Below are 13,499 nucleotides of genomic sequence, written 5' to 3' on the forward strand. Positions count from 1 at the left end.
CACCATTGTTTTAGAATTCTTATTTTTCCCCTTATGTAAAATAATCTAAATTTCTCTTATTGTACTCCTCCAGAAGCTTGTACATTAAGACCTTATTGTATAAACCCCTTTCTAACAGAGTAATTTTTATAAGTAACATAAAGTAATCTTCTTAAATATTACTTGATTTTTCCTAAAAGCAAAGTTAAAAATAGATACTTGAAGTTCGAAGTGGGATTTAATGAAAGTGTCTTAAAATATTTTGGCAATTTATTCTGATTGGGAATAGAGAAAGAAAAGAAAAAAAAAACCTAATGAAGAAATATCACCCATAGTCCCCTCACTTTGAAGATGATCATGTTAACATGCTGTATATCCTTTTATGTATCCTTTGTTTTCATATTTGTGTTTAAACTTTGCTCTATTTGAAAGTGATCATGTTAAAAATGAGGATAACAGTATACAAGCTGTTTCAGAATCTACTTTTCCTCCCTTCACATTAAATGAATTTTTTCTTTTGACTTATATTCTTTTACAAAATGAAAAGCTATGTGGCCATTCAGACTATATGCAGGACAATAAATTTTCATTCCAAAGGTTATGTTATGGAGGTTCTCTCCTGGTATCAGATAACTTTCAGTTTGCCCTTGTTAGGAAAGGATTTAAAAGCAGTGCTGCTGATTAAAGAAGTGGATCCAGGCATGATGAGCTTAGAGCCATGCAAGCAATTCTTATTTTTCATAAGTCAGCTAAGCTTGGACAAACTGGCAGTTGCAGATTATTTTTATCATGTGTAATTTAGTAGGACTCATTCTGTTTAGCAGAATTACTCCTATCATCACTGTGTCACATTGATGGAGGAATTTTTTTAAAATATATAGATCTTGGTCATTTTTTAAAAAAACAAAAACAAAATAGCTTTGTTTCCAGTAGAGGTCTCATTAAAAGGAGATTTTGCTGCACTTGACTGCAAGATTGAAACAAAACGTTGGTGGACAGTTCTTATCTATGGGAGTGGACAGAGGGATCCTTTCTCTCCCTCTCTTGTTCATCTGGCAGGAAAGTTCATCTAGTGGCTCTGAATTTAGGGAAGCGGGCTTTCTTCATAGGGATTCATTTTCTCAAGGGGCATTAATGTTCGATTAAATTTGCTGTGGGAAGAAGTGGGCCCACGGCCCCATGGTGGATACCTTCTCATGATGCTCGTGACAGCAATGCAGTGGGAAAACAAAGCTCACCTGTGGCACAGACGTCGCTAACACTGGGTGACAGCGATGGCTTGGCAGTGTCCTGCTCAGCGTTCTCCCTTCCACCCTACCTTTGGATAATTCTAGAAAGCCTTTAGACAAGTTGTAAATGTCTGTATATGTTCAGCAACCCCAGCTGCAGAGAATGATAACATTAAAAGAGATTGAATTACTTTAAACCTCCAAGAGCCAAAACGAACCCAATTTATAAGAAATTTACTCTCAGTTCCTTAGTGCCCATCCTTTAGATGGTGATTTATTTCCCTCTTCAGTAATAGCTTTGACAGGAGAAGAACCTGAACTATACGGACATTTGAGCAGCAGCAACTCTGGGTGCTCGCATCACTTATTTTACCCAGGGATTCTTTAGGGGTGGAATTGTTTGTTCTTCTTTTGGTATGGGCTTGTGTGCACGATGTGTATACTAGAAAAGCCCCACCCTTTTTTTCCTTCAGAGTAATAAACAAAACTTGAAGATAATTCTGTAGTAAAATGAAACTAGGTTGAGCAGTAGTGTTTCAGCTGGTACTGAAGCAACCACTGACCAAACCTATCAAATGGTCTTATCTGTTTTCCTGTAATATGTATATTTATAATTACTGAGTTCAGAGATATTTGTCGTTTTCTTTCTTTGCACAGTGTAAGGAAAGCTTTTAAATGTTTTATGTTGTTAGATACTTTAAAAATGCTATTTTAACTTCTGTCACTGTTAAGTTGCAGAATTAGCTTGAACACTGATTTCAGCTGGCCTGAAGTGAGTGTAGGGTGGCATCTGTCCAAATTAAGTTAAAACAAAGGAAGTTCCTATGTGTACTTTCCTGTCTCTTGCAACAAAAACAGAAGCAAGCAAAAAATCTTCTGTAATTATTAAGTGTTTTTCAGAGTACCTAATATTAAAAGTATGGATTTTGGTATTTTACTGTGCTAAATTGTTTGCTAGAGGTTCTCATCTACTTTTTGAAAGACATTCCCTTAAAAGATAATTGTTTTTCTTTTCCTCTGTCAGAACACAACAATGGAGGAAACAGCTATATGGGAACAACACACGGTGACACTTCACAGGGTGAGTTCTGTTGAGTAAATAATCTGTGTGTAACTCAGGATCCTGGCAGTTTCTGAAAACAATAGAGGAAAGCCAGATGTCAGGAAGCCAGAAGAAAGGGGAAGAACTTTTCTATAATCCTTTGTTTAAAATTAGAGTTGCAATAAATTCTTTATTAAGGTCAAAGGTGAGCATGATTACTTTTTCATATATCCTTTCGGTTGTTATTTGTATATTGCTGTTTTTAATCATGACTTAAATCAAGTGGTTTATATTTTAAGTTTTGAGTGATCAGATAAAAGACACCGTATGCTGGTGTATATGACTAAACTGTTCTAGTGTTTCTGAGTATAAAAGTATGTATTGTAAGCTTGGAGTTTAAAACTGAACAAGGTCATGCAAGTAGTAAAATCTTAAAAGATATTCCTTGTTTTGAAACATGTAGAACCAAGCTGTTGCTTAAGCAATTGCAGATGGTCAGAGAGCAAATCACAGTGATCTGGGTAAGAGTAAGAACTTTGTGGTACTTCCCTTGAGGTCAAGTGGTTAAGACTGTGCACTTCCACTGCAGAGAGCATGGGTTCAGTCCCTGGTCAGGGAACTTAAGGTACTGCATGCCATGTGGCTCTAGAACTAGATGGAAAATTCTGAAATGAGTATTAAGTAAATGATAGCTTTAAAATACTTATGTTAAAAGAAAAGAGTAAGAGCTTTGTCTGAAATGAACCTGTTCAGAATTTGAATCCTAGTACTGCCTGCTTCCCTTTAGAAATGAGCACTTGTGGTCCAACTCACTTCTAAAACTTTGGTTTCCACAGGTGTAAAATGTGGCTGATGCCACCTAATTGTACTTGGCATAAAGTCGCGCTGCCCATAGGTCTCCCTTTTCCTCCCTCTGAAGAGAGCTGATTGCTGATTCCCCTTCTCCCTGGAGAATGTGCAGAAAGAGATGAGAGAACAGACAGACGTTTTACACGTACTGTTTCTACCTGCTGTGTCCCTTACTAGCAAGTTAGAGAGGGGGAAAGTCATGTTCCTAAACTGCGATCTTGTGAATCTTTGAATCTGCACATGATAGGCAATGGGTAAATTCAATTCAGTTCAATTGCTCAGTCGTGTACAACTTTTTGCGACCCCATGGACTGCAGCACGCCAGGCTTCCCTGTCCATTACCAAATCCCGGAGCCTACTCAAACTCATGTCCATCGTGTCAGTGATGCCATCCAACCATCTCATCCTCTGTCGGCCCCTTCTCCTCCCGCCTTCAGTCTTTCACAGCATCAGGGTCTTTTCCAATGAATTGGTTCTTCGCATCAGAGGCCAAAATATTGGAGTTTCAGCTTTAGCATCAGTCCTTCCAATGAATATTTGGGACTGATTTCCTTTAGGATTGACTGGTTGGATCTCCTTGCAGTCCAAGGGTCCCTGAAGAGTCTTCTTCAACAGTTCAAAAGCATCAGTTCTTCGGTACTCAGCTTTCTTTATAGCCCAACTCTCACATCCATACACGACTATTGGAAAAACTGTAGCTTTGACTAGATGGACCTTTGTTGATAAAGTAATGTCTCTGCTTTTTAATATGCTGTGTAGGATGGTCATAGCTTTTCTTTCCAAGAACAAGTGTTTTTTAATTTCATGGCTGCAGTCACCATCTTGAAGTGATTTTGGAGCCCAGGAAAATAAAGTCTCCCACTGTTTCCATTGTTTCCCCGTCTATTTGTCATGAAGGGATGGGACTGGATGCCATGATCTTAGTTTTCTGAGTATTCAAACTACCGCACAACTGCACTCATCTTACATGCTAGCAAAGTAATCCTTGAAATTCTCCAAGCCAGGCTACAACAGTACGTGAACTATGAACTTCCAGATGTTCAAGCTGGATTTAGAAAAGGCAGAGGAATCAGAGATCAAATTGCCAACATCCACTGGATCATCAGAAAAGCAAGAGAGTTCCAGAAAAACATCTACATTTGTTTTATTGACTACGCCAAAGCCTTTGACTATGTGGGTCACAACAAACTGTGGAAAATTCTTCAAGAGATGGGAATACCAGATCACCTGACCTGCCTCCTGAGAAATCTGTATGCAGGTCAAGAAGCAACAGTTAGAATTGGACATGGAACAACAGACTGGTTCCAAATCGGGAAAGGAGTATGTCAAGGCTGTATATTGTCACCCTGCTTGTTTAACTTATATGCAGAGTACATCATGCGAAATGCCACGCTGGGTGAATCACAAGCTGGAAGGAATCAAGATTGCTGGGAGAAATATCAATAGCCTCAGATACACAGATGACACCACCCTTATGACAGAAAGCGAAGAAGAACTAAAGAGCCTCTTGATGAAGGTGAAAGAGGAGAGTGAAAAAGTTGGCGTAAAACTCAAGATTCAGAAAACTTAAGATCGTAACATCTGGTCCCATCACTTCACGGGTAAATTAATTGTTTAGAAAAGAAACAGTGATTTCAGATAAAATATACTTGATTTCTTTTGTGTCTCCCTAAATAGTAAAAAAAAAAAAAAAAAAATCATAATACTAACCTTAACTGTTAATTTATAGTGCTAAGGTATGGCCTGAATTTGTTTGAAATATCCTGATAGATAACATTTAAATCAGATTAAACATATATCATCATGCCTTATAAATATTCAGTTAGCTAGTGTTTATAGAATAATTTGATACTATTTTATCATATTGCATTACTTTTCTTAATACCTTCATTGTTTTTATTGGTATAATTTACACACATTAAAATTCATCCTTAGTGTACAGTCCCGAGTCTGACAAACGCATTTAGCCCTGTGACAATCACATAAGCACCACTGCTAGAACAGTTGGTTACCCTGAGGTTCTCCCACGTGCAACTTGTAGTCAGCCCCAGGCCCTCACCTTCAGCGCTTAGCAACCACTGGTGTTTTCTGTTCTGTACATTGGCCTTTTCCAGAATGTCATGAGAGGAACTCATATAGTATGTAGTCTTTTGAGACTGGCTTCTTACACTTAACCTAATGCACTTGACATTTCTCTGTGATGGACTTGTATCAGTAGTTAGTTCCTTCTTATTGCTGAGTAGCATTTCATTGTATGAATATAGAATAATTTGCTTATTCATTCTTCAGCCTGGATACCTTTGGTGATTATGAATAAATCTGCTCTGGTATACAGGTTTTTGTATGCTCATACCTTTTCCTTTCTCTTGGGTAAATTCCTGGGAATGCATTGTTGTGGGTTTTATGGTTAGTGAATGTGTAACTTTTATAAGGAGCTGTCATACTTTCTGTACTATTCTGCATCTCAGCCAGCAGCTCATAAGAGCTCCAGTTACTTTGTATCCTCACAGTTGATTGTATCAGAGTTGGAGTGTTGTTTTCCTCCTCCTTTTTATCTAATCTAATAGGTGTGTTGTGGTATGTCATAGTAGTTTTAGTTTGTAGTTCTCTAAAGACTAATGATGTTGAATATCTGTTTATGTGCTTATTTGTCATCTATGTATCTTCTTTAGGGCTTCCCTGATAGCTCAGTTGGTAAAGAATTCGCCTGCAATGCAGGAGACCCCAGCTCGATTCCTGGGTCGGGAAGGTCCACTGGAGAAAGGATAGCTACCCACTCCAGTATTCTTTGGTAAAATGTGTTCACATATTTTGCCTATTTTTAATTAAATTGTTTATTTTCTTATACTGACCTTAAACAAATAGAGTAACAGTTATTTCTCCAGCAAAAGTGGGTTTGCTGGGGATCAACAAAGAATTGCAGTTGAGGGAATGCAACCATGGTGAGACAGTGCAGGACCCCAGCAGACGATGGAGAAGGTCACTCTTTTATGGAGGGGAAAAGGAAGTTGGGAGGGCTAAAGTAATCAGCAAGTCCACCAGAGGAATCGAGAGCCCAGGGTATTGTGGTTGTTCACTGGCTGAGTTGTGACAGTCTGTCACAGTGGAGCTCCTGGCAGGCAGGAAGAGGAAGTCAGTCTTATTCCTGTTGGGCTCTGCTAATAGCACAGTGCACAAGCGCGTCCCCTGCTGGCCACCTAACTCTATTTTAGTTGAGGTTTTTGCGTATTAATTTTTACACTTACTGTTTTTTAAAATTGTGGTAAAATACACATGACAGAATTTACCATCTGTTCAGTTCCTTTTTTTTTTTCCCCCAGTTCCTTTGTCAGTTTTTTAATTGGGGTTTTATTTGTTGAATTGTAGGAGTTTTTCTATATTCTGGTCGTTAATCCCTAATCAGATAGATACATGACTTGTAAATGTTGTTTTTCCCATTTCATGGATTACCTTTGCATTCTGTTGACTGTATCCCTTGGTGCACAGAAGTTGTTACTGAGTTTCGAAAGTTTTAATATCTTCTAGATACAAGTTCTTTACTAGATACTGTTTTGCACATATTTTTCCCTATGACTTGCCTTTTCCCTGCTCTTAACAGTATCTTTTGTAGAGCATGCATTTTCAATTTTGATAAAGTCTAATTTATTAGTTTTTGCTTTTATCAATTTTGCTTTTAGTTTTGTATCTGAGAATTCTGCCAAACCCAAGGTCCTAGTTATTATTCTTGTTATTTTCTTCTGGAAGTGTTGTTGTTTTTTTTTAATTAAATTTTGTATGTATTATAAAATAAGGGCAAGGGATTTTTTTTTTAAATACAGATGTCCACTTTTTTGAACAGCCACTTATGAGAAGGTTATCCTTTCCTCATTTAATTGCTTTCTACCTTTGTCAAAAATCAATGACTGGGACCCTTCTGGGGGGTCCAGTGTTCCAGACTTGGCCTTCCAGTGCAGAGAGTGCTGGTTCAATCCCTGGTTGGGAAACTAAGATTCCACATGCCTCACAGCCAAAAAGCAAAAACATAAAACAAACTGTATTGTAACAGATATAATAAAGACTTTAAAAATTGTCCACATCAAAAACAATCTTTAAAAAAAAAAAAAGGCCATTTATGTGTGGGTCTTTCCCTAGTCTATTCTATTGAGCTATGTGTCTATCCTGTTGCTAGTTATTTCTGCCTTGATAATTATAGCTTTATATTAAGTGTGGAAATCAGATAGTGTGACTCCTCCAAATGTACTGTTTTTTTTTAATTATTTTAACTAATTCCTTTGCCTTGCTATATAAATTTTAGAATGTTTGTCAAATTACAAAAAAAATCTGCTAGGATTCTCATTGGGATTGCATTGAATCTGCAGATCCATTTGGGGAGAATTGATATCTTAACAGTATTGAGTATTCCTCAACAGTATAAATTATGGATGTAGTATGTCTCTCCATTTACCTTAGTACTGTTTTGTAGTTTTCAGCATACAGGTTCTACACACACTTTGTTAAGATTTCTTGACAAGCATAGTTTATGTTTCCTCATGCTGTTGTAAATAGTTTTTAAATTTCAGTTTTTGATTGTGTATTAATATGTAGAAATACAGTTGATTTTTGTTTAATAGTGAACTTGAAACTTCTAAACTTACAAGTTCTAGGAACTTTCATGGTAGATTTCTTTTGCATTTTTCTATGTGGGCAGTCATTTGTGCATAGAGGCAGTTTTATTTCATCTTTTTTGATTTATAAGCTGTTCATTTCTTTTTCTTGCCTGACTGTACTAGCTAGGACTTCCAGGATATTGTTGAATAGGTACTGTGAACAGACATCTTTTTCACCCTTGTACGGTGTGATGTTGGCAGTAAGGTTTTTGTAGATGCCTTTTATGAGGTTAAAGAAGTGGCCTGTGTTTCTATTTTGCCATTTAATAGGTTGAGGAAGTGCCCTTTTATACTTACTTTGCTAAAAGGCCTTTTTTTAAAGTCATGAATAGATGTTGGATTTTTGCCCATGCTTTCTTCCTAAGTATTGATGGAGGTTATCATTAAATTGGTTAAAGTTATCACTCTAAAGGTTTTAGTCTGTTGGTATGTTCAGTTTCTTGCTTTTTGGAGTTGAACAGCCTTCCATTCCCAGGATAAATTCTGCCTAGTTGTGATGTGTTGCTCATTTTATATATGGCTGGATTGATTTGCTGATGTTCTGTGGAGACACTTGTTTCTGCATTCATGAAGGATACTGGTTAGTACTTTCTCCTTGTGTGTGTACTGGTTTAGCTTATTGATTAGTACTTTTTTTCTTGTGTGTGTACTGATTTAGAATATCGGTTAGTACTTTTTTCCTCGTGTGTGTGCTGGTTTAGGATATTGGTTAGTACTTTGTCCTCGTGTGTACTGGTTTAGGAATTGCTTAGTACTTTCTCCTCGTGTGTGTGCTGGTTTAGGATATTGCTGCTGCTGCTGCTAAGTCGCTTCGGTCATGTCCGACTCTGTGCAACCCCATAGAGCCCACCAGGCTCCCCCGTCCCTGGGATTCTCCAGGCAAGAACACTGGAGTGGGTTGCCATTTCCTTCTCCAATGCGTGAAAGTGAAGTCACTCAATCATGTCCGACTTCGCGACCCCATGGACTGCAGCCTACCAGGCTCCTCCGTCCATGGGATTTTCCAGGCAAGAGTACTGGAGTGGGGTGTCATCGCCTTCATTAGCTAGTACTTTTTTCTTGTGTATGTGCTGGTTTAGGAGTGAGGAAGGCTGCCTGTCTTCTCCCTGCTGTGTTCCCTGGCAGACTCCATGTGCAGCTGAAGTTCCCTCGACTCACAGTGTAGCTGTCTGGTTCTGGAGTTTTCTTCATGAAAAAGCTTTTAACTAAACATTTATTTTCTTTGATTTTGTATAGGACTCTTCAGGTTATATATTTCTTCTTTGTTAGCTTTTGGAGATTTTTTTTGTAGCTTTGATAGTTTGTACCTTTTGAGGTATTTGTTCTGTTTATCTAAATTATCAAATTTATAGACATAAAGTTGTTCACAACACTCCCTTATTTTAATGTCTTAGGATCTATAATATTTTCACTTTTGATATTGGTAATCTGTGCCTCTTATTTTTTGGTCAGTCTGGCTGTAGGTTTACAACAATTTTATTGATTTTTCAAAATACCTGCTTTTTGTTTTAGTGATATTTTTTAATTTTCTGCTTTGTATTTCACTGGTTTCTGCTCTTATTTTAATGTTTCTTCTACTTATACTGGGTTTAAGTTGCTGTTCTTTTTATAATTTCTTAAGGTAGAAGCTAGATCATTTGAGACAATAGGGTGTAATTTAACCACATACCACATTACATTTTTTTTCCCCTAATAACCTTTTTAGTTTTTAAATCAGTAAAATAAAATAAGACACTTAAATTAGCTAAAGTATGTTTCTCCTTTTTTACTGTTTTGCCAGGTTTTCTCAGTTTTGGGCAAATGCTAGTTTATTTTCTACAGATCTGTCTCATTGGCTTAGGCCAAGTAGGAAAAGATTCTGAATGGTGAAGAAACAAGAGTGATGTTCTGAATGTGTTAATTTAAAAGCGTCCCACCAGCTCTTCATGGAACTGGTGGTTCTCAGGAAAAGGTCTGGAAATCCCGTCTGGAGAGAAGCTCAGTGTGGATTCCCTTCTCTCACTCTTCCTGGGCTTCAGGTTTCTTTGCTTTGAGGAGGGTACCAGCCCAGAAAAAATGTCATCAGAAGATAACTCGGAGAGAAGATGAGTGTGTATAATTCACAATTTTTTGGTTTTCAAACACATTTACTGTTGTGCGGGAACACAGAGCTGTGTGCCTCTGGGCCTCATCAGAGAGAGTAGGACAGAATGGATCCTCAGCAACCATCCCTCCAGGAAGCGTTTTTGAAGGTTTTTAAAAATAGACCTGTCACTGTAAGCCCAGAGACTTAACACCAAAGCATAATTCAGTTGACTTCATTCTCTGAGGCTGCAGAACTGTCTTCCAAATGTCTTTCCTTTGGTTTTCTGAGTTGATCCAGAATAAAATACGGACTATCTAGAGCACTGTCAGCAAACTTTTACTGTGAAGAGCCAGCTAATAAATACTTCAGGCCTTGCAGGCCATGCATCTCTGTCACAGCTATTTTATGGTTGCAGAAGCAGCCATAGAGAGTGGGTTAACAGATGGGTGTTGCTCTGTTCCAGGAGAGCTTTATTTACACAGTGACAGCTAGCTGGATTTAGCCTGCAGGCCATGATCTGCTGACCACTGATGGAGAGCAGTAGCCCTCTAGGTTTATTGTAAAGAAGAGTAACTGGATCATCCCCACTCCTCAAGATCTAAATTCTTTCCGTCTGGGATGGAACCCCTCATGTGTATGTTTAAAACCACATGTTTGAAAGGGAGGGCTGTGGCCTCTAGCATCACATATTTAAGAAACACTGGCAAAGGAATGAGACAGTCATTCTCCTAGAGGTGAGCCAAGTGAACTTTTGAAACAGGAGTGTGAAGGAGATAATTTGAGGCTATGTGCTTTTGGGAGTAACCTGGAGTTATATAGACACTGTGTCTTGACAGATAAAGGCAAATCTATCTTCTTTGACATCCAAAGTCAGTTACGTGAAAAGCGAAGGTAACTTTGTTTTTCAAAAGAATAAAAAGCCTGTGGATTAAACTACCATTTTCTGCTGTTTACTGTCCAGAATAATACATGATATGCTTCTGTATTTCCTCATTCTTCTGTTTGCATCTTCAGAGGAAACTCTTCTTAGAATACTAGAAACCATTGAAATCCTATTCATTCTTCAAAACTGAGTAATTTAGCTCCAGTGTAAACCAAACACTGTTGTAGTTCTGGAAAGTTTATCAGAAAAGAAATAGGCAGCATTCCTTGCTTCGTGGATTTTTTTTATCCTCAGTGATAGATGAATATATACCCCAAGTGGTTGTTTATCTCATCTCCTCTTGCATTACCCTTTTAGTGCTTGGTGTACTTAGTTATGCCCAATGAAGCTTAATTTCCTAGGAGGCCTATATATTCAACACAGTCGCTTTTCAGAGATAAAATAGCAGCATTGCCCAGTAGCAATATAATAAAAACCACAATGTAATTATAATTTTCCTAGTCTTCACATTGAAAAATGTAAACTGTGTGTGAATTGATTTTATAATAGATATTTATTTAATTCAGTATATCCAAAATATTGTCATTTTCAACATGTAATTAATATTTAAAAATTGATATACTATACTTTGCTTTTTCTTTTCCATACTGAGTCTTACAAAACCGATGCACATCTTGCAATTTCAGCACATTTCAGGTAAGAATAGCCACGTTTTGGGTGCTTAGTAGTCGTGTATACAATGGCTATAGTATTGGCAGGTGCAGGTCTGTCGCTTGAGATGGTAGTGCATCCAGGGGGCCCTGTGTCCCACCCTTCCCTCCCGTGACGTACCCACGGCTTTCTTTACTTTCAGATGTTCTCCCTTAGAAAACACGTATATGTTTATAGTTCTTTGAGAAATGAATAAATGCTCAGGAATGAGTTGGTTCTCTCTACTTTTTTATTTTCTGAAAAAGTATTATTAATATGTGAAAGATTAAATGATATTTCTATACTAAAGAATGAAAGGGTTGAGAGAAGTTTGAGAGAGGCTTGGCCACGATGGCAGAGAAGGAAGACCTTGAGCTCACCTGGTCTCGTGGGTACACCAGAATGAACACCTGTTTACAGAGCAGTTACTGATGACCAAGATCGGGGATATAAAGATCTACAACTAAAGATGATAAGGAGCCACATGAGATGGGTAGGAGGGGTGGAGTCATGGTCAAGACCCATACCCTTAGGTGGGCAACCCACAAATTGGGAGGATGATCATAATTGCAGAGGTTCTCCCGGAGGTTTGGAGTGTGAGCTCCACATCAGGCTCCCCAGCCCAGGGGTCCTGCACCAGGAAGTCAAGTCCCCAGAAACCCCAGGCCTTGGCTTTGAACCCCAGTAGGGCTGTGGAAAGTGGAGACTTCGCTCTTAAAGGAGCACAGAAAGTCTCACACTGTCCAGGACCCAAGGTAGAAGCAGTAATTTGAAAGGAACCTGGATCAGATCCACCTTCTTATCTCGGAGAGCCTCCTAGAGAGTCAGGAGGCAACCAGAGGGCTCCCAGGGGACACGGACACTGGCAGCGCCCATTTTGGAGAGCTCATTCTAACCTGTGGCCCCTGGTGCTGACAGGGGTCATTTTGGAATCATCCTTCCAGCTCATTAGCACCAGGACCCCCAGGGCCTGCAGCCAGAGACCCGAGGACCTGGCTGCACCCACTTGTGAGTTGGCACAGCCCTGTGAGCAGCTTCACACACCAGTGGGCAGGCACCAGCCCAGCACCCTTTGGGCCTCAGCCCCTCTCACCAGCAGTTCCACACCAGCTCTAGGACTCCTCATCCCTGCAGCCAGAGACCCTAGGACCTGCCTGTGCCCAACAGTTGGCTGGTACTAGCCCTAGAACCTCTCTTCACTCACTAGTGGGTGGGCATCAGCCCTATGGTCCCTTGAATCTCAGCCCTGCCTGCCAGCAGACTGACACCAGCCCCAGGACCTCTTGGGACCTTGAGAATGGCCATCATCAAAAAGTCTACAAATAGCAAGTGTTGGTGAGGATGTGGAGAAATGGGAACCCTAGTTCACTGGTGGGAATGTAAATTAGTGCAGCTTCTATGGAAAACAGTACAGAGGTTACTCAGAAAACCAAAAATAGAACTACCATACAATCAAGCAGTTCACTTTTGGGTGTATATTTGAAGAAAACAAAAACTAATTTGTAAAGATACATACACCTCAGTGCTCGTAGCAGCACTAGTTACAATAACCAAGATACTAAAGCAACCTAAGTGTTCATCAGCAGGTGAATGGATAAAGAAGATGTGGTACATGAACACAGTGGAATATTGTGCTGTGCACAGTCGCTCATTTGTGTCCGACTCTGCGACCCCATGGACTGTAGCCTGCCAGGCTCCTCTGTTCATTGGGATTCTCCAGGCAAGAATACTGGAGTGGGTGGCCGTGCTCTTCTCCAGGTGATCTTCCCAACTCAGGGATCAAACCCAGGTCTCTCCCACATTGCAGGTGGCAAATTCTTTACTGTCTGAGCCACCAGACAGTATGGAGTATTCCTCACCCATAAAGAAGAATGAAATAAGGCCATTTGCAACAACATGGGTGGACCTAGGGAGTATTATACTTATTAGACAGAAAAAGATGATATGCAGAATCAAAAATAAAACTGGTGAATATAACAAAAAAGAAACAGACAAAGATGTAGAAAACAGACTACTGGTTACCAGTGAAGAGGGGAAATGGGAGGTTCAAGATAGGAGTAGAGGGGTTAAGAGATAAGACTACTGTTTATAAAATAAGCTATAGGGTTATATTATA

The 13,499-nt window shown here is 39.2% G+C and overlaps 1 protein-coding gene across 50 annotated transcripts in view; it reads left to right on the top strand.

The window, feature by feature from the left end:
• TJP1 (tight junction protein 1) overlaps positions 1 to 13,499 on the top strand; it is a 338,414-nt gene that overhangs the window by 244,669 nt on the left and 80,246 nt on the right. For all 50 annotated transcript variants that reach the window (XR_014070282.1, XR_014070281.1, XR_014070283.1 and 47 more), the window contains one exon: positions 2,233 to 2,289. Coding sequence is in view for 47 of the 50 variants with exons in the window: in XM_081546595.1 (XP_081402721.1) it covers positions 2,233 to 2,289 (57 nt within the window). In the remaining 3 variants the exon portion in view is untranslated. The remainder of the gene's footprint in view (positions 1 to 2,232; positions 2,290 to 13,499) is intronic.

The sequence above is a fragment of the Giraffa tippelskirchi genome, chromosome 12, assembly GCF_054371585.1.
Source record: "Giraffa tippelskirchi isolate mGirTip1 chromosome 12, T2T-mGirTip1v1.2.pri, whole genome shotgun sequence".
Lineage (NCBI taxonomy): Eukaryota > Metazoa > Chordata > Mammalia > Artiodactyla > Giraffidae > Giraffa > Giraffa tippelskirchi.